At 59.8% G+C, this 26714-nt stretch overlaps 2 protein-coding genes across 7 annotated transcripts in view; both read left to right on the top strand.

Annotated features, from left to right (window-relative positions):
• Positions 1 to 15692, top strand: part of SPAG5 (sperm associated antigen 5) — a 35043-nt gene extending 19351 nt beyond the window's left edge. For 2 of the 4 annotated variants that reach the window (XM_038375419.2, XM_038375420.2), the window contains 20 exons: positions 1775 to 1894; positions 2599 to 2691; positions 3095 to 3229; positions 3885 to 4004; positions 4389 to 4481; positions 4885 to 5019; positions 5832 to 5946; positions 6394 to 6487; positions 6919 to 7000; positions 8210 to 8343; positions 8798 to 8963; positions 9119 to 9212; positions 10232 to 10306; positions 10784 to 10907; positions 11391 to 11502; positions 12211 to 12291; positions 12473 to 12625; positions 13145 to 13198; positions 14090 to 14170; positions 14848 to 15692. In XM_038375419.2, the coding sequence (XP_038231347.1) occupies positions 1775 to 1894; positions 2599 to 2691; positions 3095 to 3229; positions 3885 to 4004; positions 4389 to 4481; positions 4885 to 5019; positions 5832 to 5946; positions 6394 to 6487; positions 6919 to 7000; positions 8210 to 8343; positions 8798 to 8963; positions 9119 to 9212; positions 10232 to 10306; positions 10784 to 10907; positions 11391 to 11502; positions 12211 to 12291; positions 12473 to 12625; positions 13145 to 13198; positions 14090 to 14170; positions 14848 to 14964 (2178 nt within the window). In that variant the 3' untranslated portion in view covers positions 14965 to 15692. The remainder of the gene's footprint in view (positions 1 to 1774; positions 1895 to 2598; positions 2692 to 3094; positions 3230 to 3884; positions 4005 to 4388; positions 4482 to 4884; positions 5020 to 5831; positions 5947 to 6393; positions 6488 to 6918; positions 7001 to 8209; positions 8344 to 8797; positions 8964 to 9118; positions 9213 to 10231; positions 10307 to 10783; positions 10908 to 11390; positions 11503 to 12210; positions 12292 to 12472; positions 12626 to 13144; positions 13199 to 14089; positions 14171 to 14847) is intronic. The other 2 variants (XM_043499187.1, XM_038375421.2) reach the window with 2 other exon arrangements.
• Positions 15693 to 18031: 2339 nt separating this feature from the next.
• On the top strand, positions 18032 to 25472 carry ALDOC (aldolase, fructose-bisphosphate C). 3 transcript variants are annotated; one of them, XM_038376195.2, is made up of 9 exons: positions 18032 to 18282; positions 20363 to 20496; positions 21126 to 21337; positions 21709 to 21763; positions 22006 to 22166; positions 22760 to 22843; positions 23215 to 23389; positions 23977 to 24176; positions 24643 to 25472. In XM_038376195.2, exons 2-9 carry the CDS (start codon positions 20385 to 20387, stop codon positions 24736 to 24738), a joined length of 1095 nt encoding a protein of 364 aa, XP_038232123.1. In that variant the 5' UTR covers positions 18032 to 18282; positions 20363 to 20384; the 3' UTR covers positions 24739 to 25472. The 3 variants fall into 3 exon arrangements, with proteins under 3 accessions (XP_038232123.1, XP_043355125.1, XP_038232126.1); XM_043499190.1 differs by having other exon boundaries at positions 18236 to 18279; positions 20355 to 20496; XM_038376198.2 differs by lacking the exon at positions 18032 to 18282 and adding an exon at positions 19093 to 19194.
• The last annotated feature ends 1242 nt before the right edge of the window (positions 25473 to 26714 follow it).

The following is a 26714-nucleotide window of genomic DNA, read 5'->3' as shown; positions in this document are numbered from 1 at the left end:
TGTTCTTAACGTTTTTTCTGAATACTATAGGGGTGCCTCAGTTTCCCCTATGCATTTCTTAAGTCTCTAGGTGGTGGGATAAGGGGGTGTAATTGTTGCAGAGCAAAGGGCCGGGGTACATAAATGGCAACACTCTGTCTCCTGGCAACTGATGGCCTGGGCCCTTCCCCTCTGCAAGGTGAGAGCTAAAGGGTTGGAGAACAAAGGAATCTGGTGACCTCCTGGCCAGGGAAAGGGACAAAGCCCAGAGGAGGAGGGGCTGGAAGGGGAGTCAGTTTGGGGCTGGCTGGGGACATGGAGTGAAGTGCAGATGTGGTTGTCTGGCTCATTGCCCCTCAAAATGGACCCAGCTGAGGGGTCCTGTTCTCTGCACCTACAAGCTCTGTTTTAGACCATGTTCCTGTCGTCTAATAAACCTTCTGTGTTACTGGCTGGCTGAGAGCCACGTCTGACTGCGAAGTTGGGGGGCAGGACCTTCTGGCTTCCCCAGGAGCCCACCTGGGTGGACTTGCTGGGGGAAGCGCAGGGAGGGGCAGAGGATGCTGAATGCTCCAAGGTCAGACCCAGGAAGGGGGGAGCCGGGTGAGCTGTGTGTCCTGAAGACAGGCTGCTCCCAGAGAGGAGACTTCCCTAGAGTCCTGCCTGGCTTCGTGGGGAGAAGTTCCAGAGCATGGCCCCGGGACTGCGTGACAGTTGTGGAGCCCATGACTGCAGTCAGGCAAAGGGGGGTGCTTGGCAGCCCCCCATATGTAGTGCCAGGCAAGATGAGCGGAAGGGTGCTAGCCTAGAACTTGGGAGACCCAGGTTCTATTCCCTCTCTGCCAGATTTCCTGTGTGACCGTGTGCAAGTCACTTACCCTCTCCGTGCCTCTGATTTCTAGCTGTGCCATGGGGACAATAGTGTTTCTCTCCTGTGAGGCAGGCAGGGCTAAAGGTTTTGAGGTGCTCGGGTGCTGCAGAGGTAGGGGCCACACAAATCCATTAGCTAGCTAGTGGCTCTGCAGTATTGTGGGGTGTGTCCAAAACCTCTGCTAGGTATGCAGCTGGGCAGTGCTGAGCAATCAAGATCTCCAGCGCTCCCTGGCCAGTGCTGCTGTGACTCCCCCACTGCAGCTAGTGCATGGACTCCAATGTTCCAGATCAACGGGCCACTCAAAGTACACAAAGTCCCATTGAGGGTAAGTGGAGCAGAAGTGATGTGGGCTGAACAGCAATCGTTGAGTTCAGAGCTGATGAAACCTGGTCCCATGGTCGCCTGCTGCTACAGCACTGGCTAACCAAATCATGCGCATGGCTGGTCCAGCTCTTGCCAAGTTGGAAAACCGTAGCAGTCCTTGCTGTTCCTGGCCGCCTGATTACACTCGCCTGACTGCACCACTGACCACCACCTCGTCCAGGAAGAAAGCTGCAAATGAGCATGTCTGCAGCCAGTGGGTGGGAGTGTGTGCCTGCATCCTTTGGTGGGTGGCAGGGGGCTGGGAAAAGGCAGCACCTGGGGGAAGCTTGCAGCTGTTAGAACTAATGGTGATGCTAATGTCATGGCAACTGCTTAAATCTAGCCCTGCTGGGCAGAGATGCTGTCCCAGGCGCCCCTTCTCAAGCTGAGCCTGGTGCACGTGTCCCTGGGGGAAGAAGACGAGGTGTTCAGCCTCTCTGGCTCTGCAAAACCCCCAGGGCATGGGCAGAGTTGGCTCAAGCCCTGCCCACCCTACCCCTGTGAGAAACAATTCTCCTAGCCCTGTGAGTGATGGCTTGGGGATGGAATATCTTCCAGGAGGAGCAGCTTTATCATGACTTGTACATGGCAACCAGAGAGAGACTCAAGGCCCTGCAGCGGACTCAGGAGGACGAGCAGGCTCTGAAAGAGGAGCTGGAACAGGCCAGGGAGGCAATGGTAGGTTCTGGACGGGTTTGTGTACAAGGAGGGTAGAAAGAAAAGGAGTACTTGTGGCACCTTAGAGACTAACAGCTTATGCTCAGATAAATTTGTTAGTCTCTAAGGTGCCACAAGTCCTCCTTTTCTTTTTGCGGATACAGACTAACACGGCCGCTACTCTGAAAGGAGCGTAGAGTGTCCTCAAGGGGGTGGGTGCTTCCAGGGCTGGCTGTCCACGTGCAGCTTCCAGTGAGAACAGCTGGAGCTGGTTAAATGTGCAGGGCTGTCTCTCGGGGGGGCTAAGCAAAATGGACTCCTGACTCCTCCCTGTGCTCCTCAATGAGTCATCCACTACCGGGAGGCAGGGCCAGTCCACAGATGGGACGTTCTGCTCCCCATCCCAGGTGTTGTAACAAGCGGGACCCCTGCTTTAGGGATCGATTCCATGTACAGTGGGTTCTCTGAGAATGGCCACTCTAGGGACAGATGCTACTTGCTCATCTGCACATTCAGATACTTTGGCCTGTCTCTGAAGGCAGGAGGCTGCCTAACAAGGGTCGTCACTTGTACAGGTTCCTCTGCTACCAATGGTGGCAATTTGGTTAACCACCAGATCTCCAGTGGGTCCTGGACCCTTGGCTGGTGCCCAAGTCCCAGCAGTGGCCTTTTGATAGGGTTCCCAAAGCCACATCTGCGATGTGAATGCTCCTCTTGTCTTGCAGAGATCCTGGACTGTGGAGTCTCAGTTGTTCCTGGACACCGCAAATACTTCCCTGCGGAATCTGCAGGAAGACCGAGGAACCCTAAACCAACAGGTGAGATTGTCTGGCTCTGTAGCTGAGCCTCTGAGCGCTAGGAGGCTTCTGTCAACCCTCAGAAGGTGTCTTCGGCTCTTCCAACAACCGTGCTCTGAGAGACCCTGGAGAGGGCCGGGCCTGGCTCGTGGTGCCCCAGGTTCGTTGGAGCACTCAGCGGCTGGGATGTCAGATGGCTCTAATTCGTGAGACTTGTCCCTGTGGAGCTGGTCACACCATGTGTTGCCAAGGCTCTGGGTGGGGTGGGTCCCCCAGGGAGGGGGCCCAGCCAGGCAGCCTTGGTGCCCAAGGCACGGGCCGCTTGAGTGGCGCCTCTGAAGGAGCATGGGGCAGGCCTGTGTTGTGCCTGGAACCTCTGGGATTCCAGGCTGTCCTCAGGGGCGCCTTCCTCCTCCTCTTGTAGCAAGACCAGATGAGGGCCCTGCTCTCCCGGAACCGGAGTTCACTGGACAAAGTGGCAGCCAAACTGAAGAGCTGCCTGGCGGAGCGGGATGAGATGAGGAGCCGAGCGGCGGAGGCATTCAAGGCTAAAGAAGCGGTAACAGGCTCAGACCCCTGTGGGATGCTGTTCAGAGGGCAGGGCAGGTTTGTGGTGGTGCTGGGCCCAGAGCGTGCCCTACCCCAATAGTGGGGTAGGAGCGAGAGCAGCTGGCAGCACTGGTTAGTCTGGGCCTGGTGGTTGGGGCCCTGCATGCCAGGGATGACTTCAGCCCCACTCTCACTGCTAGTTCCACAGTGCTGGGGATGCGGCGGGTATCTCGTAGGTCAGCGGCAGCCATACCAGTGAATGGGTGGAGTTGCCTGTCTCTGCGGGAGTGCTGGACAGCCCCCTCTCAGCCAGTCCCACTGGCACTTGAAGAGGGTGCTGTGCGACCTGTCGGATGGGAGCTGTGCCCCGGGCCAGCGTATACAAGGGGGCAGGGTTAAGGACTCGGCTGAGGCCTCCCCAGTGCTTCAGCAAAAGGGCTTGAGGGAGAGCCCTGCCCTGCAGCCTGAATGTAGCGCTGGTGCTTCCTCTGTGACATTAAGATGTTGATCTCCCATGTGTGGGTCCTGCTGCTAATGTGTGCTGGGGCTGTGCCATCCCTCAACCGTGGGGCTGTCAGGGCTCCCTGGGGCACCTGGCAATGGTGGCACTAGGCTGATGAGTCACTGTTAAAATCCCCACATGCACGTGTCTTCCCCCTCCCCAGAGTGATCTGGTTCTGGAGGCCTTTCATGTCCATGCCAGTGCTCGGATCAGAACCCTAGAGCAGGGATTGGAGTCCCAGTGTGAGCTCTGCACCCTTATTGAGGAGGCTCGTGAGCACCAGGTAAGGAAGGGTAGTGGGTTCTGCGTGGGTGTCTGGCCCTGCTCTTGACCCTCTTAGCCTGTGAGCCCCGCCAACTTGCTTGAAACCTTGTGTGCTGCCCACTGCACGGGCTCAGCCTGGAGTCTGTTGAACTTGTGATTCAATTTGATATGCTGCAGCTTGGGGCAGCGTTCTCCTGTCTCTGCCATTAGTGATGCTGGGAGTTTCCCCTGCCAGTACTTTGGCCTGGTCTCAAGGCATGAGGCTGCCTAAGACCAGTTCCTCTGTGCTTCCATTGGGGGCGACTGACTACACCATCAGTTCTCTAGAAGGTCTTGGACTCTTAGCCACTGCCCACTTCCCAGCACCCGCATTGGCAATGCTAATGCCCCGCTTGTCTTGCAGAGATCCTGGACTGTGGAGTCTCAGTTGTTCCTGGACGCCGCAAATACTTCCTTGCGGAATCTGCAGGAAGACCGAGGAACCCTAAACCAACAGGTGAGATTGTCTGGCTCTGTGGCTGAGCCTCTGAGCGCTAGGAGGCTTCTGTCAACCCTCAGAAGGTGTCTTCGGCTCTTCCAACAACTGTGCTCTGAGAGACCCTGGAGAGGGCCGGGCCTGGCTCGTGGTGCCCCAGGTTCGTTGGAGCACTCAGCGGCTGGGATGTCAGATGGCTCTAATTCGTGAGACTTGTCCCTGTGGAGCTGGTCACACCATGTGTTGCCAAGGCTCTGGGTGGGGTGGGTCCCCCAGGGAGGGGGCCCAGCCAGGCAGCCTTGGTGCCCAAGGCACGGGCCGCTTGAGTGGCGCCTCTGAAGGAGCATGGGGCAGGCCTGTGTTGTGCCTGGAACCTCTGGGATCCCAGGCTGTCTTCAGGGGCACCCTCCTCCTCCTCTTGTAGCAAGACCAGATGAGGGCCCTGCTCTCCCGGAACCGGAGTTCACTGGACAAAGTGGCAGCCAAACTGAAGAGCTGCCTGGCGGAGCGGGATGAGATGAGGAGCCGAGCGGCGGAGGCATTCAAGGCTAAAGAAGCGGTAACAGGCTCAGACCCCTGTGGGATGCTGTTCAGAGGGCAGGGCAGGTTTGTGGTGGTGCTGGGCCCAGAGCGTGCCCTACCCCAATAGTGGGGTAGGAGCGAGAGCAGCTGGCAGCACTGGTTAGTCTGGGCCTGGTGGTTGGGGCCCTGCATGCCAGGGATGACTTCAGCCCGTCTCTCACTGTAAGCTCTGCAGGGCTGGGGATGCTGCTGGTGTCTTGGGGGTGTGCCTTGCAGCTCAGCGGCAGCCACGCCACATCAACAGCTGAATCTCCCACGGGTGGGTCCTGCTGCTAATGTGTGCTAGGATGTGTTCACCATCCCACAGCAGTGGGGCTGTCAGGGCTCCCTGGGACACCTGGCGAGGGTGGTGCTAGCTGGTGCTCAGCAAATGCCGAGGAGCTGAGAGCGAGTTCAGCACCTCCTTCCTCCAGGATCACCCTGGTGCAAGATGGCCATGTGAGCAGCGCCATGTTTAGCAGCCAGTGGCTGGAGTGTAGCTGCAAGGAGGACTGTGTCTCGGATGTCTGGTGCAGACCCGAGGATGCCAAGAGGCAGATGAATGGTGCACGGTGGGTATTTGCCATCCAGGGGTCAGAACATGGCCCCTTTTCCAGCATTGCAGTCTGGTACAGAACTGCTACCCTGCCCCCTCCTGTATCTTTGGGAGGGCATTAGAAACCCAAATGGGACAAGTGCTCAGGGGATGTGGATGCCAGCAGTGTCCAGCTCAGTGTCTGTTGGGCTGGGCCAGAGAACCCCCCAAGGGGCAGGATTGAGCAGTGAGCCAGGTGCTGTGGTCTGTTGCAGGCTTCCAGGGAGCTGGAGGCGGTTTTCGGGAGGTTGGAGGAAGTGACTGCAGAGCTGCAGGATTCTGTAGCCCAGGTGGATCAGCTGACTGTGGCAAACTCCCGGCTGGGAGCAGGTATGCCTGCATGTGAGGCTGGGTCTATCGGTGTCTTGTGTGCATGTGCAAAGGCACAAGAGACTGCAGTAAGAGACTGGGAGACGCTCGCACAGCTGCACCTTGCTGCGTGCTGGTCATGTGGTAGGGCACAAAGCCCAGACTGTGTCTTGCTATGCTGGGGACGGAGCTGAGCATCCCGAGCCTCCAACATTGACTAGAGGGCACCTTCTGTAGCAGTAGCTGCCTGTTCCATTTGCATGTCAGTGCCCTGTAGATTTCTTGGCGGCCACCTTGCTGACGGCTCCAACAGCTGGATAAGACTAATGTGAGCCTCCCCCCCGCCATACTCCAGTATCTGGGCTGCTGCTTAAGACCTGCTCTGGGGGATGGGCAGGCAAGGGCTGCTTTGCACGTTCACTGCTGCCAACCGTGCAGCTAACCTCCATGCCGTGCACTGTGCCCTAGATCTCAGCACACTGTTGAGGGACCTGGCCAGCCTGCAGTGCGAGCGGGGTGAGCTGCGAGAGAAGCATGCAGACCTGTCGGAGGAGATGACACGGTGAGTCTCTGGCCTCCGGGTGCTGAGGCTGGGGAGCAGAGAAGCAGAGTGCTGTGCAATCCAGTGACTGAATAATGAGGAACTAAGTGTGATGCCCTAAGGGGGGCTCTTGGACAATCCTTGTTCTGCTGCTTCCCCTCCCCCGAAATTCATTTCTGTTCTGAAAAAAGAACAGGACGACTTGTGGCACCTTGGAGACTAACAAATTTATTAGAGTATAAGTTTTCGTGGGCTACAGCCCACTTCATCGGATGCATAGAATGGAACATATAGTAAGAAGATATATACATACAGAGAAGGTAGAAGTTGCCATACAAACTATAAGAGGAGTGGATCTCCTGGGCAGATCCTGTCAGCTGCCCCTCCTGGGCCCAGAGCCTGCAGCTGACAGCTGAGCTGCACACTAATTGCTTCCCTCTTTCCTATCTCAGGCTGACCAGGGAGCAGGAGCTTCTCCAGCAGCAGCACGACCGGGTGCGTCAGGAGTTGCGTGAGATGACTGAGTGCCATGAGGTAGAGGCTGTGGGGGATGGGCTAACCCTTCTGTTAGGGGCACAGGACACTCGCTGTGCTAATGGCATGTGCTCCATCCCATTGGCCCCATGGCAGCCTTCACAGACCATGATATTAAACCGTAGACCAGGACAAGTTAATGTCGCCTCCTCCCTGCACGTAGGCCTGGAGTTGCCAGGCCCCACTGACCGCTCAAATGTCCTTTCTAAAACCCCTTATAGAGGGACACAGAAAAAGCTGGGTATCCTAACTGCGGGTGCAAATCTTACTGGCCCGGGACTTGCTATATGCGGTGCCAGACCGGTGCCATAAAACCTCCTGGCAGCCAAGGGGCCAGTGTCCACTTGGCAGCTAAATCTCTCAAAGAAACTCTCTCTCTGCCTTGGATACTAGCCCTCCTTGCTACTCATCCTGCCCTTTCTTTCACTCCTTAACCTTCTGGTATCTGATACTCCAGGTGCGTCAGTTAGTGATGCTGTGGAAGCTGGAATCCCAAGGTGACTTCCAAGTACAAAGGGCAGACTTCCCGCTCCAGCAGTTCTTGAGAAAGCCATGGCTGAAGTCATGGAAGATCTGGCTGAGCGTGGAAAGCAAGATGGGCATTGGAAGGTCTGGTATTTGACAAGCTGCAAGGGCTGAACAAGTTTATAAACGCTGTGGGGAGCAGTTGCCTGTTGCTGACCCTGTGCTCGGTCTTTTGATCCCTGTGGTCAGCTCTTCCCAACCATCTCTGCAGTCCCCCAAGTGTGAGACTTGGCTGGGACTTTCCATGCACTTAAATGCCTGACTGTTCCATCCCCCGGGGTAGCTTTGGCCTTTGCACACCCCAGTGCAGGGCGAGTCGGCCCATCCCGTACTTCCCAGCAGAGTCTGCTGGCAGGTGAGGTGTGGGGGTGGGACTCTGATCTGCCAAGCACTCTGGTGAGAAGGGGGAAAGACTACAGAGCTGCTGCTGGGCTCTGAGGCCTGTTAGATGAAAGACCCCCCGAAACCAGGGGGCAGGCCTCACCAGCCCCTCAAAAGAGAATGGGGTGGGGGAGGAGTCTCCGCTTGGGCGCTTGCAGGAAAGTAGAGTGGGATTTGAGCTAACTGCTCCCCAGCTTCTGGTGTGAACATGGCCCTTCTTAGCCATTCCTGGCCTGCATGCGCTGAGCACCTCACGCTGTACCAGCTCCCACTCCTCACTAGTAAATCTTCCCTCCGCCCCAGTTCATTGACCAGGAGAACCGTCTGTCCCGGGAGCAGCTGACGGAAACGGAAAATGAGCTGAGAGCCACCCTTGCAGTCCTGCGGGAGCGCAGCATGCAGTACGAGGACCTGAAGGACACCTACCAGCACCTCCAGTGAGCCAGCAGCGCCTCTCTGCCCATCTGAGTCCTTCATGTGCCTCCTGCCCCAGCTCGTTGCTGTGTCTGGAAGCCTGCGTCTGGGGGAAGGAGCTTGGCATGTCTCTATTCAGCTCCTGACAGGCAGGGTCCCCTCCCAACCTCACCCATGGCTGGGAGGCAAAGGGCGCCAATGAACGAGCCCCTCAGTGCACCCTAGTACATCCTTGATTGTCCCAGTCCCTGTGGCAAACCCATGGGCACTCTGGCTGGGCACAGCTGGTCTCATTCTCTGGTGGTTCAAACGGCACCTCCAAGTGTCCCCCTGTGCTCTGGCCACCGAACTGAGGAACTCAATCACAGCCAGGCCACGAGGCTGCCATGACATGCCTCCCGTTTCCCCTCCCCACCCTGAGAGGATGGGGCCTCGGTGAGCACTGAGCGAGCTCTGACTTCCCCCTGTTCTCCCCAGGAAGGAGCGGGACACCCTCTGCGAGGAGCTCGACTGCAGCAAGGCACAGGCCCTGGGCCTGAAGCTCATTAGGGACAAACTCCTGAAGTCCTCCCTGGAGCTCACTCAGACCAAGGAGAGGCTGCTGGACCTCACTGACGTTCTCCAAGCTGCCCTGCCAGGAGAGGTAGGAGTCCAGGAAACTTCCCTCTGGCTGTCGATCACAGAACTCTCTGTAGCATGGGTTTCTGCAGCTGTCTGCCCTGGGGAAGCAGAGCAATGTCTGTAATGCTGCCTTGCCATCTGTGGTACAGCCACTCTGACCTTCTTTTGTCATTGAAGGCTGCTGATGCTGCATCAAGGAGCAGAGTGTGTACCCCTCACAGCGTTCCCAGCTCCTTCGTGGGCAGCGTCTTGAAAGCTATGGCAGGAAAAGGTAGGATGTGGCTGCCAGAAATTGCTTATTGGCTCTGGTTCTTGTCTGCTGCTCCAGAAACCTTGCCTGTGTGGAGGGGGCTGGGTTAGTGCTTCACAGACAAGGAGGGGCATGAAGTGCCCTGTACAGCAGCCAAACCCGGGGCTGAGCCTCCCACCATGCCTGCAGTGTGGGGGCCTCCCTCTGCACTGTGCAGGCCTGTCATGCAGTGACCCTCCCCTTGGTATTGGAGATGCAGCCATTGCAGTGAGTGGGGGGCACCTGCCCATAATGCTTTGCTCTGCCGCATGCTCAGGAGTCAGAAGTACCTTGCTGACACTGAAGCAAGGTGGAGCTGGTTACAGCTTCCCAGCCAGTGGTGGAGGCCGCTCCCATGTCTGGGAAGGAGCCGTCAAGCTCCCAGTGCCCCCCGCTTTATTGTCGAATCCTGCACCTCTGCTTTCCCTTCCTGTGACTGGTCGGGCTGCATTAGGCCTCAGCCGGGGTGGTGGGTGAATTCTGATGAACCTGCCACAGAAAACCAGCTCTGCCCAGAACACCACAGCCCTCGGTCACCTCGTGGGCTGTCTCTGACCCCAGAGCCAGATTGCTTCAGTGAGGAGTGTCGGTGCTTCCGTGGCAAACAGGCCCCTCAATGCCCAGGGCTTCCTGTCTCCGGTTAGGCCTCCTTCCCATGCCCCCTGCAGACAGGGGATGGTTCACCTCTTTGAGGCTGGTGCCATTCCTCCCCAGGGCTGCCAGGATCACCCACCGCAGGGCCAGAAAGCACAGAACCATAGTTGTCTTGGGATGGCCTGATCCCAGGGCTCCTCACATGGAGCATGGCGAGGGGGTCCTGTGAACGGGGCCTCAGCACCAATCCTCTCTCTCGGGGCTCAAGCCCCAGGGACTCCCCAGAGGAGAAGGGAAGTTCCCGGATTTATGCAGGCACCATGGCCTAGCAGTGGGTCAGGGTCATAGAAAGGGGTAACCTGTGTTGATAACCCAGCACCAACCCCCTTTGACCTGCTTTGTTACAGGCATTGATGAAGAAGCTGCTGAAGGCTCGACCACGTTTACAAAGGTTGAACCTGCTACTCCTCAGATGACAGCAGGTAATGGCCTGGTGTCTGCCCTCTCCTCCCTTGTCAATTAACGTGGCCTTGCTGGGCCCCAGTGCAAAGGGCACTGGCCTGGTCCCAGGAGGTGCCCTGGAGCAGGGCAGGTGCAAACACCTGAGTGCACTAGGCTTTCCCAGGGAACCAGGCTTGTCCGTTCATCCAGGTTTGACTCAGCAACAGGTTCCCTCTTGTAACTGCTCAGCACCAGGGGGCCGGGCCGGGGGCAGTGGCTATGCAGGTGGGCTAAAGCTGCCTGCTGTTCCAGGCATAGCGTCTGGTGTCTGTTCCTCGCCTGGTGCTGCCCTGGACCTTGCTGGGTAATTGGAACCTGAGCACAGTATAACACATGGGTTTGTTTCCTTTTGGGTTGTGAGAGGTTCTCTGTTAACCCCGGCATTGCGGGCTAGCCCCGTGCACTGTGAGCCATTGTTCCCCTGCCATGCAAATGGCTGGTGTCTGCTCTGCCCCCAGAAATCGAGGAGAGCCTGTGGGAGACTGTCTTGGAGCTGAGAGCTGCTGTCTCTCATCTCATCACTGTGAGCTTCCAGAGCCAGAAGGTGGCACATCATGAGGTTCAGGAGCTGCGGGCTAAAATGTGAGTTCAGCATCTGGTCCTTGAGTCAAAGAAGATATGATGGGAGTGCCCAGTGGGCTCTGGGCAGTACCACTACTTGCTGACCTGCCACTGCCCATCCCTGTGCAGCTGAGCAACACCTCTAGAACTGTGATCCCCAGGAGCTAACCCTGTCAACCTCCAGCCCGAACGTTCCCCTGGGTGGCAATTCCTTACATAGAGGGTCCCGTCCCAGCCCAGCTGGCATCCCCTCAGCAGGACTGGAGGGTCCCCTTATCATGGCCCTAGATGCCAGGCAGAGCTGGTGTGTTGATTGATTACTCTCCCCTCATGTACAGTCCAGGGGGCGGGTTGGAGCAGCGGGTGCATGAGCTGGGCCCAGTGGCTGCTGGGCAGCGCCCGGCTCCTCGGGGAGGCAGGGTCACCCTGAGAGCACGGCTGTGCAGCCCACGTTCCATCTGCTTTGTGCCCTCTGAAGACTCAGTTTGGCTCTTCCTCTCATAGCTCTGACCATCAGCACCAGCTGGAGAGCCTGGAATCCAGGCTCCAGGCAGAGATTGATGCCCGGGATGCAAACCTTGCCAAGCTAAACAAGACCCTGGGAGTCAGGTTTCAGGTGAGCAGGCACCAGAACTGGGTTAGGTGTGAACTCCAGGGCAGAGCTGATCTGGGACGTGGACCAGGCAGGCTCAGATTCTAGGACACGGGAGAATCTGGGTAACTGGTTTTTTCCATATCCTGCAGATGCTCGCTAGCCTGATCTAATGCGGCACTTGTGTGGCTCCCCAGTGTCCCAGGCTGAGGGCACGTTACTGGCTGGGTCCTGAGTGTTCCTGGGTCAGGACTGCTCCAGCTTAAGAGAACTACCCCCATCTGGCTGTGCAGGTCCAACTGTAACGTCTGCATTGGGGCAGGCTGGGACCCTGGTGTGACTGACCCCCTCGCTACCTCTGGCGATAGGGCAGGATAACCCCAGCTCTGTGTGCAGCCTGGTGGCAGGGGAATGGTGTTGGGACTCACCTGACTGAAGCTGCTGGTGAACTGGGGGCTTGTTCCCAGCCTGTTGCCTGCCCCCGCCCTATCCTCACTGTCCATGTCCCGCTGAGTGTCTGCTAGCAGCTGTTGCCACAGTGACTGCAACAGACAAAAACCCACCAGCTGCCTCCCCTCGGTACTGGCCCGGTCTTCCTCTTTGCCTGCTCCTTTCCTGGGAGAGCAGCACGTCCATGACTCTGCTGCAAGGGAGGTGCTGTTCCGGGAGGCTCTGTCCTAAACGCTGCCGCCCTCTCTCTCTCTCTCTCTCTCTCTCTCTCTCCCTCTCCAGACCGAGAAGGAGCTGCAGGACATTGTGCGGCAACAGGAGGAGAAGATGCTGCAGCTCATTGACCGGAGCAGGGAAGTCACGGTACCAACCTCTGCAGGCTGGGGGCATGTCGGGTTAGATCCTGGAATGGGCTCGGCCCTGCTGCCCACTGTGCTCAGTACGGTGCCACATACAGAACAGGAGCTGCCCTGTGGGCCCCTAGAGGCCGGGATGGAGTTCTTTGCCCCACTCCCCACCATCTCACTGGCTTCTCTCCCCTCAGAATTTGAAGGCAGAGGTCTCTCACCTGACGCACCTGCTCCGGCGTGCGGAGACGGAGGCTGAGGTGCTGTGGGAGGAGGTGAGGGGACGGGACCCCAGCACGACACCTCTGGATGCTGATGTTGTCCAGGAGAAAGTCTGGCTACGGCAGGAGGTGAAGCCAGCAGTGCTTGGGCAGGGGCAGATTCTGGTTCAGCAAGGGAGGGGCTCGGTGGAGGGGGGGGGTCGCTCTTGGCCTAGGGCAGTTGTATAGCATGGGGCTGACTGCCAAGAGATGGGTGCCCCGGGACTGTTGGCATTTGTTTTCCCCCACCCATGTGCCCCTTCTTGCTACATTGTGGCTCCTTTCTATTGGTGCTATGGAGAGGGAGCAGGGAGAGGCTCCACAGCCCTGCTGGTGGTTCAGTAGTGGGTTAGACAGTGGGTGCTCCCAGCCTGGTGGCAGGAGGGGGAGTGCTGGGCATGGCTAGGCCCTAGATGGTCAGCATGCTGGACACAGGCTGGCTAATGGCAGGGAAGGGGAGGCAGTATGTGCCCTGGCTGGGAGCGGCTGGCACTAGGAGGGAGCCAGCTCTTTGGGGGCTGGTGGGGTCTGTTCTCTCCCCATCCCTGAGTCAGGCTCTAGCCCTGGCTGTGGGCATCCAGCTGCATTGTGCCAATACTTGTCTTGCAGGTGAACAAGCTGAGGGAGCTACTTCTGGAGACGCAGCATGACTACCAGGACCAAGTAAGGGGCAGGGCCTAGGGTAGCGCGCGCGTGTGTGTGTATGGGGGGGCGGGGTGTCTGGCTGCATTGTCCCCTCACAGGAGGCTTCAGGATTGACCGCTATGGAGCCTCTCTCATGCCTGCTCCTGCTCTGCATTCTCCCCACCCAGCTGCTAAGGCAGAGGTGGGCAAACTACAACCCGCGGGCCACATCTGGCCCACGGAACTGTCCTGCCTGGCCTCTGAGCTCCTGGCCTGGGAAGCTCGCTGTCCCCCCCCCCCATCCCCTGCAGCCTCACCTTGCCAGCGGGGCGGCGAGCTCCTGGGGCAGGGCAGCTGCAGAGCCTGGCCTAACCTGGTCTGTGTGTGGCGTGGTGGCAGTGGTGACCTGGCCCAGCTCCAGCCGGGCGGGGCGGCTGTAGCACCACCAGCCACCGGCTCACCAGGCAGTGCGGTAAGGGGGCATGGAGCAGGGGGGGTTGGATAGAGGGCAGGGGAGGTGGAGGTGGTGGTGGTGGGAGTTCGGGGTGGTAGAGGGTGCGGATGTGGATAGGGGGCAGGAACAGGGGGTTGAATCGGGAAAGGAGTCCTGAGGGGGGCCGTCAGGAAGGAGGGGGAGTTGGATGAGGTGGCTGGGGTCTGGGGGCGGTCAGGGAACAGGGAGCGGGGGTGTGTGGATGGGGTAGAGGTCCTGGGGTGGAGCCATCAGGAAACAGGGTTCTGGGGAGGATAGGAGGTGGGGGCCAGGCCACGACCCCATCCCCTAACCAGCCCTCCATACAATTTCCAAAACCCAATGCAGTCCTTGGGCCAAAAAATTTGCCTGTCCCTGTGGTAAGCCATTAAAATATGTGGGCTCTGGAGTTTGCTTTGCTCCCACCCCTCTGCACAGCCTTGTGTTCTCCTTTGCAGAGGAGAATCCTGGAGGGGAAACTCCATCATGCCCAGATGATGCTAAGGAGCCGTGAGGAAATGGAAGAGAAGATCAAAGAGGTGAGGCCCTTTGCGGAGGGGGTCTCCCTACACCTGCATAGTATCGTTGATAAGACTCTTGACATGGCTAACTGACAAACAGCCAGGGCTGCCCCCCTTCCCCTCATCACACAGCCTGTTTCCATACTGCCATGCACAAAGCCCTTGAGAGAACAGCTGTGTCTCAGGGATGGGCCCAGCCCAGCCCCACCTGAAAGCATCGCAGGTGAGGCTGCCTTCAGAAGGGCCTGGTCTAGCTGCAGGGGTCTGGCAAAGGACACGAGTGATGTGACTGCTGTGGAAGGGTTGGGGGCCCAGGAGTGTGGTGGGATTGCAGCCCAGGGAGGGCCCCTCCATCCTATTCTGCTGCTGTCCCTGAAGGGCTCCCCACCTGCTGCCCCATGTTGAGGACAGTAAGTGGCTTGTGTGCCGTCACTGAAGGGGCCACTTCTGCACCCACAGCTGCTCTCTGTCCTGTCTTCTGTAGTCAGGAAGGCTCTGGGTCCTGCCAAGGCCTAGGCACTGCCCTGGCTGGCGGGCCAGAACCATTCACACAGCTGCCTGGCCCTCGGTGTTAGGGTTGAGGGCTATAGATGGAGACCCTCACTTGGCATGGCCTGCCTGTCCCATTCCTAGCTGCTGCTCCCCCACCTCCAGCTTGGCTGCAGCTCCTTGAACTCTTCCTCCTCCTTTCCCAGGTGCTCTCCTCCATCCCTGCTGCGGTGACTGCCGGCTCCTGGGAGTTCCAGAACCTGCTGCACTACCTCGGGCTGAAGCTGGTGGATGGCGACGGATGCTCTGGGGACACACTGTAGCCATGAGTTGTGATTCACTCAGTGTTTGGAAGCCTCCTTGCTTAGCTTCCCCTGTATTTTAATTGAGCCCGGCTGAGTGTAACTGTTCCTGTCTGGAACGCAAGTGGGCTGGGCTCCATTGCGCTACTGGAGTGTGCGTGCGTGTGAGTGTGCGTGTGTGTATTTATTAAAGGTGTGACACCCTGCATTGCTCTGCCTCTTGCCTGATCCAGGAGCCAAGCTTGGGGGAGGGCCTCTCTTGGGGCTCACTAACAGGCTAACTGCCCAGGTAGGCTGGAGTTCATTCCTCAGGTTCTCTGCTGCCTGCCAGGGGAGCATTCATAGTAACTGTCTGAGGGCATCTGGCAGGACACCTGCTGCCCCTGGTCAGAGCAGCCGGACTCCTTTTGGGCTCATCATGGGGCAGACGACTTCCCCACCACTGCCTCCTCTCCCTGCGTTGTGACAGCCCCCCCTTCCTTGGCAGGGGATCACTCCTCTGTCTGGTGTTCTGTAGTTGGTATGCAGCCTTGCTGCTCTTCGTGTTCCCAGGGCTCCTGCTAACTGCACACGCATGAACCCAGAAAGGCTGGGCTGACCTAGTTTCCCCTTAGAGGCAGCTCCTGCTCTTGGTGTCCTAGATTCTCAGTTCCTTGCTCCTCGGATCTAACTTCCGGTGATCCTTTCTGGGTGAGAGCCTCCTGCAGAGGTGGTAGCCTGAGGCTGCTTTCTCCTTGGGACCCCCGGCTCTTGAGGGGGTGTGAGAGATTCTCAGGACCCAGCAGTAAGGAGGTGATGTGGAAGTGCAGCCTGGGCCTGGTGAGAAGGGGAAGCTGTCTGGTGGTGTGAGCATGCAGCAGAGCTGGACCACGCAGCTGGGGCTAATCTCCTGTCGCTGTCCCTCTGCCAACCAATGGTCTTGCAGGGCTTCCAGGAGCAGAGCCCCTTGCCACTCCTGACCTATCCCTGCGGGGGAGGGGGGAGCACACATGCTGGGCCTTCCCTGAGCACAGATCTGCAACAAGGGGCTTGCTTTGAAAACCTCTTTCTATTTCACTCAAATGTTGATTCCTTCCCACCTCTCCCCTTTGTCAAACATCTGCAGGATCTCCCTGCCTTGAAAGCATGAGGGAAGCCCTGAGTTGGTCTTCCATGCTGTGGCAGGACTTAGCCTTGTGCTGGTTCCTATGGGCCATGCTATCCTCTGCTCTGGATAGGTGGGTTGTAGCTGCATGGGTCTATTGATCTCCTCCCAGGGCAGAGCTGCTGCCAGGACGCTTGCTTGTGACCACACTTACCATAATGTGCCCAAAAGCAGCTATATGGAAACAAAATGCTCTGGTTTTTAATGGCTTCGTTCCCTGGTGCTGTCCCCACCTCTCAGCGGGGTGGCAGGGTCACCTTGCCTCTCTCTTCAGCTGTGGAACAGCTACCTCTGCCCCTGGCTGTAGCTGAGGGGAGTATGGGAGGTGCTGGGTACCAGGCTCACTTCCCTCTCCTCCCCCTACTGTAGTCAGCTTAAAGGACAGGTTTCATAAACAGCAGTGTCTGAACAACTGTGATCCAGTGCCTGGACATCCTGCCTAGGAGCCTCTAGGACCTGCTGCAAGCAGACAACACCTCTGCTGCTACTCAGCCCACAGTCCTGGAAAATTAACCCGCCTGGGTAGGTTTGCCCTGCAGTGCAGAGCAGATGGCCTGGTCTTTATCCCATGCCCAGACCACTTCTGCTGCTTAGCGGGACAGCAGGGAGCTGCGATTTCATTCCCTGTGAAGGCTGAGTGGCCTTAAGGACAGCATGGGGGCCTGTCCCTCCACTCCCTTTCTCCTCCTCTCCCTCGAACCACCTCCCTGCTGCACACTACCATGGGCTCTACAGAGCCCCTCCTGCCCTACCTAGCACAGCAAGTAGAGAGACCTATTTTCATCTTCGAGCCTGGGAGCTGCTGTAGGGGACTGGGCTGCAGCTCTAGAGGAAGATGGAGGCCCCTGACGTGAGGCGATGCCTGACTGGCCAATGGCTGGCTCCTGGCTCAGGCCTCCAGCATCAGGGAGAAGCTGTGAATCTCGGTGGGGAAGAGCCGGGCAGTGTGTGCCGGGCAGGGCGTACGGCTCTAAACTTCCCCTTCGCTAAGGAGCCATTCAGGGCTGGACAACAGGAGACTGAATGGAGAGGGCTTGGCAGCGGTTCCTGGAAGGGGGAAAGGCAGGGTCCGGTACTGCAAGGGGCCCACGGGGGGCCTGGACAGGCTGATTGCCTGGCCTCCCCGCCTTGGGTGTAAGAGCAGCATGGGGGCAGGGGTCCATGCAAGTGCCAGGGCCCTTGGAGTTTGAGGGCCTCAGGCTCCCCCCGGGGGGTTCTGCAGAGGTGCCCTGACAGCTAGGCCCCATGCTCCCTCCCTGCTTGTCACGCACGGGTTCAAGTGCTTCGGCCTGGCCAGGGGGCTGGAGCCCACAAGCACTCTCCAGCCAGACCCTGGCTCTCCCAGGGGGTGCAGCAGAGCCTAAGACCCTGCGCCCCTAGTCATGGCACAGGTAGCAGGGCGGGGAGGGCCCCCTGCCGCCCCCAGGGAACTGCCCTGTGGCCCCATGGCCCCCCTTGGGAATAGCCCCCTGCCCCCCCAGGAACTACCCCATGGCCCCCCGGAACTGCCCTGTGGCCCCATGGCCCCCCCTTGGGAATAGCCCCCTGCCCCCCCAGGAACTACCCCATGGCCCCCCGGAACTGCCCTGTGGCCCCATGGCCCCCCCTTGGGAATAGCCCCCTGCCCCCCCAGGAACTACCCCATGGCCCCCCGGAACTGCCCTGTGGCCCCATGGCCCCCCCTTGGGAATAGCCCCCTGCCCCCCCAGGAACTACCCCATGGCCCCCCGGAACTGCCCTGTGGCCCCATGGCCCCCCCTTGGGAATAGCCCCCTGCCCCCCCAGGAACTACCCCATGGCCCCCCGGAACTGCCCTGTGGCCCCATGGCCCCCCCTTGGGAATAGCCCCCTGCCCCCCCAGGAACTACCCCATGGCCCCCCGGAACTGCCCTGTGGCCCCATGGCCCCCCCTTGGGAATAGCCCCCTGCCCCCCCAGGAACTACCCCATGGCCCCCCGGAACTGCCCTGTGGCCCCATGGCCCCCCCTTCGCAACCGCCCCCGTGGGACCCCCGGCGCCGCGGGCCGAGCGGCGGGGCGGGCGGGGCTGAATCACCGGGCCCCGCCCGCCGGAGGCACGTAGCTCTGCGGCACTTGCTCCAGCCTCATTTACCGGCGCCCGAGCCGCGCAGCCCGCAGAGCCGCAGCGCCCGCGCCGGGGGAGCCCAGCCCAGCCCAGCCCAGCCCAGCCTGCCGGTAAGGGCGGCCCGGGACGCTGCCCCGGCCGGGCCGGAGCTGGGGGCGGCTCGAGGGGCCCCTGGCCGGGGAGCGGGGCTGGGGGCGCCGCGCCGAAGGGCGAAGCAAGGTCACCGCCCCCGGCTCTGGCTCTGGCGGGGCAGGATGCTGAGGGGGCCGGAGGATGCTGGGGGGCTGGTTGCTTGGGGGGGAGCGGTGGTGCGGGGGAGATGCTGGGGGAGCCCGGTGGGGGGGAGTAGAAGGGTTGCTGGGGGGCCAGTGGTGCGGGGGGGATGCTGGGGGGGCGGTGCGGGGGGATGTTGGGGGGCTGGTGGGGGCGATTGCCCAGAGGCCATCTGCTGACGCCAGCTGGGTGCGCCCAGAAGGAACCAGGGGCTGTGGTCCTAAGCAGCTGAGGTCTGTGCTGTCCCCATGGCAAACCTTGGTGCCAGGCTCAGCAGACAGGCTGGGGACCCTGGCTCATGCTGCTCTCTGGAGGGGTCCGTCTGGCTCTGGGAGCAGGGTGGTCACCCCAGCACCCAGCTGACAAGCCTGGCTGGGTCTTGGCTGCGTGATGGGCATCTGAGCTCATCGGCTGTGCTGTGTGGAAGCAGACAGGCTCATAACCGGCCTTAACTGGCTGATGTGGTGCATTGCAGGCTTGTCCTGACCAGCCAGTCCCCGCTTGCATGGTTCCTATGGGCTGCACATGGGCTTTGACGGCTGCTCCATGCTGGAGCAGCATTTCTGTGGGTTGCATGGGAAGTCGGCTGCATGCACTGGGGGCTCCTGTAATCCCGTGACCAGGCCTCCATGGGGGTTACAGGGAGCTTGAAATGGACTCTCATGCTGTTACGCTCCCTTCTCCCCGGGGTTGGAGCTCAGGACTGCGGATCGGGGCTCCTGTTCCTGGCTCTGCCTCAGTCTCGCTCTGTGAGTGTCCCCGGTCAGCTTCCCACAGTAGAAGGGGGCTGGTACGCTGCCCCTGGCCTGGAGAGCAAGGGGTGGTGTGAGAGCTGATAGCCCACCTTGTCTGGCTGGGCTGGGGATTTCCCAGGTCTGGTCTGATTGTTGACCCCTCCTCGGGATGCGACTAGAGAAGGCCCCACGCTATGTGGAGGGGAGGGGATGGCCCATCTCCCCTGCTTGAGGGAGGCTCGTGCCAGGAGCACAGTGGACCCAGTCTCTAATCCTGGCTCTAGGTGCGTGCAGCGGAGCCCTGAGATGGCGGGGGAGGGAGGGAGGGGGAGGAGCAGGCTGGGCCGTGCTACACGAGGCTGGGCCCGTGCCTGTGGTGGCAGCACTGCCCGTTACGTAACCGGCCCAATGCGGGTTAGGACAGTTAGGTGGATGGGTTCGGCCCTTTGTCTCCAGGACAATCCGAGAGAAGCCTCTGGCCAGATGGCTGCTGACTGAGGCAGGATGGCAATGGGCTGCTTCCCTGTGCTTGCCATGTTGACCCAGCTGTACCACAGCCACGGAGAGAGAGGGTGGGATTGGTCTCTCCCACCCACCCCCTGCTCCCTAGGATGCCGGGCTGGGGGGTCTCAGCTGGTTTTGGGAGCCTGGATGGGCTCAATTCCCCCATCATTGCAGGGAGAGGGTAGCCAAGGGGTCACTGCAGACTTGGTGCCCTTGCGTTGGGGGGGTGCCAGGTTTAGCAAATGACCTTGGAGCTTTGGAAGCAGCAACACTGCAGTGTCTGGGCGGGAGCCTTCTGCGGTGTTTGAGATGGAGGGGGCAGGTGCTCCCCAGCCAGTACTCTGTCCACTCCTGCTCCTGACACAGCGCCTCCGGGGAAGCCTGGGACTGGCACAAACATAACCCCCAGCCAACACTCCTGCATGGAGAGCCGGGGACTGGAGTAGGTGAGCTGCCGCAGTGCCTCCTGGTGGGCGAGTGGGTGTATTACAGAAGGGAAGCTACTGAAGTGGGTCATGGTGCACTGAGGGGGGGGGAGGCAGCTGAGTGCTCTCAGTGCTGCAGGGGCAGGGGTGGGGACCAGGACTCTGCCTTAGTGGCAGAGGTGAAGACTTCCATCTGTCCCTGCTCCCCAGAGCAGGGGGAGGGCTAACTCCTTGCTCATCCCACCCCCGTTCAGGAGACTCCAGCTATCCGTAAGGATGACGCACCAGTATCCTGCGCTCTCGGCTGAGCAGAAGAAGGAGCTGTCTGACATCGCATTGCGAATCGTGGCCCCAGGCAAGGGGATCCTGGCAGCGGATGAGTCCGTAGGTTGGTCTGAATAACTCCTTGTCGGGGAGAATGACCCCTTGGGCTCCTGCTCCCTCCCTGCAGCCGCCCATGCTGGTCTCGGTTTCCAGCTGGGGGTTTGGCCTGGCACATCAGTGACGGGGGGCGCTGAGGTTCTAGAAATGGTGCTGAGCTGGCAGCTCCATGGCTGACATCCCAGGCTTGAGCACGGCTGGCTCAGGAGCTGGCAGGAAGAAAACCCAGTGTGCCATGCTGTGCTCTCTTTAGAGGCTCCCTCTGTACAGCTCCTGCTGCAACCTCTGGCCCCAAAGACATTTGTGATCCCAGAGTCCAAGGGGTGGTGGTCCAGGGATCACTGGGGGGCTGTTTATCTCCTCAGATGGGGATGTTCCCTTCAGACCCACAACAGCCTTTGTGCCTGCTGCTCCTTCATGGGTATTCGCAGAGCTACGGCCAGAAAGTTGTTCCCTGCACTGGTGTCCCGGGCAGCTGCTGCCCCCACATGCCACTTGCTCCCTGAGCATCAGGTGTGGGTGATGGCTGGTGCTGAGACCCAGTGCTCAGTGGCAAATCCAGTGTTCCTCTGGGCTCCTCCTTCCCCCAGGGAAACGCATCCCATGCGTCATCCATGCTCCCCTCTGTCCCTCCAGGAAGCATGGCCAAGCGCCTGAACCAGATTGGGGTGGAGAACACAGAGGAGAACCGCCGGCTCTACCGCCAGATCTTGTTCAGTGCTGACAACCGGGTGAAGAAGTGCATCGGAGGTGTCATCTTCTTCCACGAGACCATGTATCAGCAGGGGGACGATGGCACCCCCTTCGTGAGGATGATCAAAGACAAGGGCATCGTCGTGGGCATCAAGGTGTGTGGCTGGGGGCTGCCGTGAGCGGTTCTGCTTGGGGTGGTGTGGGGCACCTGCACCCCCTGGTGGCCGATGCCAGGGTGTGGCAGGCCCCGTAGTGCTTGGCTGCCCCGGGACGTTGCTGCCCTCGGGGTGTCTGGACTCAGCAGGGAGGCGCACTAGCTGCTCACCCTGGCAGCTCAGAGGCTCTGCTCCCATTGCCATGGCTTCACTCGGTTCAGGCCGGGGCTGCTTTCCCAGACACCGAGGCCCCTCTCCTGTTCCTGGGCATGCCCTGAGTTCCCTGTGGCAGGTGTGTGTCTGGGTTTCCAGCCAGTCCCGGGGAAGGGCTACCGGGGCGCTGCAGTCTGGCCTCACCATTCCCTTTGCAGGTGGACAAGGGCGTTGTGCCTCTGGCTGGGACTGATGGAGAAACCACAACTCAAGGTATGAGACGGCTGCTCCGTGAGTGGGCTGGGGGAGCTGAGATCTGTAATGCTGAACAAACCCCTCAGACCTGTCTGAAAACGGTGGCGATTCCCCGTCTTGATGGGTGGAGCTGGGGCAGCTGCCACATGCCCTCAGCTTGGGGATTCCCACTTGCCCGGGGAATGGCTGGCACCAGAGGGCAGGGTGGGGTCCGGAGGCCTCAGCTGAGCCTGGCTGAGGGTAGCTGTGTGTTGGGGCAGGTCTGGACGGGCTGTCCGAGCGCTGTGCCCAGTACAAGAAGGACGGCGCAGACTTTGCCAAGTGGCGCTGCGTGCTGAAGATCAGTGAGAATACCCCCTCGGCCCTCGCCATCCTGGAGAACGCCAATGTCCTGGCCCGCTACGCCAGCATCTGCCAGCAGGTGAGGGCAGCACAGTGGGGCACCAGACTGGGGCTGCGCGGCTCTATGCTGTGGGGCCCAGCGTCGCTCTGACTGTGCGCGTTGTGCTGTGCAGGGCCCTGCCCCAGGGAGCTTCCACTTGGGTCACAGGGGAATGGGCGCAACGCTGGTCCCATCCAGTCAGTGGTACCTGAGCCCTGCGGGGTCTTCTCCCCCTCCCCAGCACTGAGCAGCCCCGGTGGTGCAGGGGCTCGCTTGGGCGAGCCAGGAGGCCTCTGGCTGGCAGGCCAGGCGCTCAGTCCCTAGGGCAGTGAGGTGTCCCCGTCACCAGCTGGGGGGTGGTTTTGGATGGCACCTTTCACACGGATCCCAGGGCCCAGTTGCATTGAATGCTCTGTGGATCTGCTAGACCCAGCTGTGGGGCCCCTCTCTGACCAGGGAAGGTGTGTGCGCTGGTGCCAGGGGGTGAAAGCTGGCGAGGCCTTTGCCCTGCAGGGCAAACCTGCTCTCCCCATCGTCCCCTGCAGAGCACCCTTGGGTGGGGAGGCCTGTCTGGCATGTTCCCTCCCGCTCTGCCACACAGGATGCTACCAGTAACACCTTCCCCATTGCAGAACGGCATCGTGCCCATTGTGGAACCAGAGATCCTGCCCGATGGAGACCATGACCTGAAGCGCTGCCAGTATGTGACTGAGAAGGTGAGCCCTGTCCCAGCAGTGCCAGGGACGTTGGGGGACATGGCGCACAGCGAGACCAGGAGACGATGTGTCAGTGGAGCTGCCTAGAGAAATGTACCCACCCCAGCCGCTGTCCTGCATGCCCCGTTATCCCCCATGCAGGTCGCCTGCACTCAGAGGGCTCTGCAGTCTTAACTGCCACCCTGGTGGGCAGAAGGTGCCATGCTGGGACGTCACCACAGCACTCCAGGCCCTGCCTACACTGGGGCACGTGGGACATCCCCAGCAGCTTCTTGGGCTCTGAGCAGGGCTCGGGGCATGGTTTGGTCTCGTGGGGAGACCTTGGGTGCAGAGCAGACATGGGACCTAGGTACTTGCTGCCTTGCTTGCAGGTGCTGGCGGCTGTGTACAAGGCCCTGAGCGATCATCACGTCTACCTGGAGGGCACGCTACTGAAACCCAACATGGTGACCCCAGGGCACGCCTGCCCAACCAAATACAGTGCTGAGGAGATCGCCATGGCCACGGTGACAGCGCTGCGCCGCACCGTGCCTCCCGCCGTCCCAGGTAGCCAGGGCACAGAGCAGCTGCCTTTGAGCTCTCCACCCCCAGATGGTGGAGTCTCTTGGTCCCGAGGTGTCCCTGCCTGGGAAAGGAACAGAGCTGAGCTCATGGGACAGGCTGATGCTCCCTGCATCCTGGCCACTGCTGGGACAGCCGCGCTCAAGCTGTAGCACTCTCGTCTGCTGGCAGAGCAGGGTATGTGAGGCTGTCCACGCTGCACGGCACCGCTGCACCCTGGTAGCACTGTGTGGACGTGTCCTGCGTGGACGGAAGCGGTGTCTGTTGCTGTGGTAAATGGCCCCCTCGAGGCAGTTGCTCTGGCGACCGAGGCATCCTTGGTGCTCTGGGCAACAGAGCTAGCTCGATTTGATTTGTAAGTGTGGGCCAGGCCTGGGAGAGGGGAGCTCGCTGCCACCCGGGCCAGGCAGAGCCCGGCTCTCTCAGCTTGTGGGTGCTGCAGAGTTTGTTCTGCAGTGGAGGTTCGGGGCTATGCAGGAGGTGGGTGTGGGAGGCCTGGGTGTCCACGCATCTGGGTTTGAGATCAGGATGGGTGCTGAACCCCTCCCTCAATGTCCTGGCCTTGTTTTCAGGTGTCACCTTTCTTTCTGGGGGGCAGAGCGAGGAGGAAGCTTCCATTAATCTGAACGCCGTCAACAACTGCCCCCTGGCCAGACCCTGGGCTCTGACCTTCTCCTATGGACGTGCCCTGCAGGCTTCGGCACTCAACGCCTGGCGTGGCCAGAGGGAGAACGAGAGCTCTGCCACTGAGGCGTTTATGAAGCGTGCCGAGGTACTGAGCTGGAGGTCGGGGTGCGCTGCAAAGGGTCCTTTCCCTGGTTCCCTGCCCTGGAAACTCCTGGGCAGCAAGGACCAGGAGGTGCCCTGCCCCCAGCCTGAGGGCATCGTGGTGAAAGATCTGCTTGGCCACTTGCAATCTAAAGCTTCCTGGAATTGTCCATTCAAGCCCCTGTGTCCAGCAAAGTGTTGGGATGAGCCCAGTGCATCATGACAGGGCTGCTGGGAGATGCCAGGAGGGAGTGCGTGTGTATTGTGTGTCTGGAATCTCCACGTCCAGGCTAGAAATGGTGTCTGGCACACGTGGTGAAGGGAGCAGTGAAAATGGGAATGGTGGGGTGGGTGGGGGACATTCCTCTCTTCCCCAGTGTGGCACTTGGTATGTCTCCTGTCGTGCCAGGGCTACGGCTGGGGGCACAGCCAGTGACGAGGATGCTAACTGGTTTCTCCCTGTGTTTTAGGTGAACAGTTTGGCCGCTCTTGGCAAGTACGAGGGCAGCGGAGATGACTCCGGTGCTGCCGGGCAGTCCCTCTATGTGGCTAACCATGCCTACTGAGCCCCTGGCGGGCTTTCCAACCCCACTGACCAACCAGTCTCCCACTCTGCTACGTTCCATATCAGCCACGAGTCCCCCCCCCAGCTTTCTACTGTAGCCGCCGACAGGAGCCAAGTAGCCGCCTCCGGGGCAGGGGAGAGGAGGAGCGAGCCCCACCTGGACGTACTGCCCCAGTCTTGTTTTCTTTCAACTGCTACTGACTTTGTGCCTGTGAAAGAGGAGGGGGAAGGTGTCCTGACAGAGCCTCCCATGAGGGACTGGCCAGACAGTGCAGGCTGCAGACCCCATCCCTTCCCCTTTAATTCTCCAGTTCTCCTTTAAAGGATATTGTTTGGAGGTGGGAGGGGAACTAGGCTGGCAGGGGTGGGGAGAGGCGATGTCCCCTGGGCCCATGCCTGGCTCTGTGGCAGGAGGCCCTGTTCCCGAGGGGTGCTTGCGTGCAGGAAGCGTTCTGTTTTGTTGGTGCTCCAGTGCCTGTTCTCCACCTGCCCTGTGTCGTCTCAGCACCCTGGCCGTGTGGGACCCCACGCTGCATTAGACTGCACTTTGGTGTGAAGCTGTAGCTTTGCGGTTCTGATTGTGTGCTCCCCACCCCATAGTGCCGCCATCGCTGTGTCTGGCTGAGTCAGGTGTGAGCAGCCGATGGTAGGGGAGCCAGTTCCTGCCGTGTATTGTGTTCTCCATATGCACCTGATGTACCAAATAGTCTAACAAATAAATCATAGAGAAAGTGACAAGTGACTGCTACTTCCATATGGGGGTAGGGATGAGGGCGAGCTGCTTTCTCTCCAGGGGGTGGTGGTCTATTTAACATGGCTATTCTGAGTTGGGGTGAAGAAGACAAAGTGGCTGCTTCCAGCCAAGCACCCTGGAGCAACAAACCCACATGGAGACTAATTCCAAATCCAGCCCTTCCTCTCCCAAAGCTCCAGGTCTCTGCTGTCCATTACAAACTTCCTCTCCACATTCCCCTACTGCTTCAGCTGGACACTGCTCCTCCCTTCCTCTGCTGAACTGTCTTGTGCCGCTAAACAGCGGCCAAGTTCCACCCCAGAGGTGGCTGTGCTTCAGTAGTGGGTGAAGCTCCTCCATCAGTTGCCCAGGGCCAGCTCTACCAATCTCTTGCTGCACGCTCAGTTCAGTAGAACTCTTCCATCCCTGTGCAAGGAAGGCAGCGGCTGCCCTCCCGTGGGGCGGAGCGTGGCCTACTCCGGAACTGTAGTAAAACAGGACTGGGGTGTTCAGCTTTTTCTGATGCAGCTAAGATTTCCCCTTAAGCTGTTTTGGTGGCACGTGCTCCATCCCCATTACTACTACAAGGACTGCCTGTCCGTAGTGGTAGAGCTGTAATGTGCTCCAGTCCGCTCTTCTGGAGTTCTCTTGGTGCTTTCCTTGGCCAGCCATCCGCGCCTCTTGACCTGGCTGAAGGTGACTGACTGCTCCTTAAGGGGCTGAATCTTCCTGATTTTTGTCATGGGTGAAGTGCCATTCTACCCCCAAGGGAATTAGTGTTAATTCTCCGGTGTCACAGGGCTCTTGCCAGTTTCGCCTGCCTGCAGGAATGGTAGCTGTGTTTTATAGCTGGGGAAATGGAGGCAGAAAGGTCAAATGCCTCCTTCCTACAAGGTCTGAGTAGCAGTTAGTGAGAGAAGAGTGGGGCTCTGCTCAGGGTTCCTGGGTCGAGAATCACCTTGCAGAAAAGCAGTCACTAAGGTACCGGTGCTGGATTCTGAGTTAATTAGGAGTGTTGGGGGGAGGTGTGCAGTGCCCGATGACGCCGGCGGGGGAGAGGGGACACTGGTCAGGAGGAGAAAGAGTTGCAGTGCCTGGGGACGGGGCGTGTGTGCTGGGTTGTGTGTGCGTGCAGTGCCCAGGGATGGGGTGCAGTAAGGGTGTGGGTGCAGTGATGGGGGAGAGGCACAGTACCCAGGGCTGGGGAGGGCGGAGTATGGGTGCAGTGTCAGGGGAAAGGCAAG

Source organism: Dermochelys coriacea, chromosome 17 (assembly GCF_009764565.3).
Source record: "Dermochelys coriacea isolate rDerCor1 chromosome 17, rDerCor1.pri.v4, whole genome shotgun sequence".
Classification (NCBI taxonomy): Eukaryota; Metazoa; Chordata; order Testudines; family Dermochelyidae; genus Dermochelys; species Dermochelys coriacea.
The sequence above is the reverse complement of the archived record's forward strand: the minus strand, read 5'-3'. Positions and strand labels throughout refer to the sequence as shown.

Coding starts and splice junctions, on each gene's coding strand:
- ALDOC (XM_038376195.2), top strand. CDS start 20,385: ATGACGCACCAGTATCCTGCGCTCTCGGCTGAGCAGAAGAAGGAGCTG. Junction 21,338..21,708: donor GCATCGTCGTGGGCATCAAG/GTGTGTGGCTGG, acceptor TTCCCTTTGCAG/GTGGACAAGGGCGTTGTGCC. Junction 22,844..23,214: donor GCCAGTATGTGACTGAGAAG/GTGAGCCCTGTC, acceptor CCTTGCTTGCAG/GTGCTGGCGGCTGTGTACAA.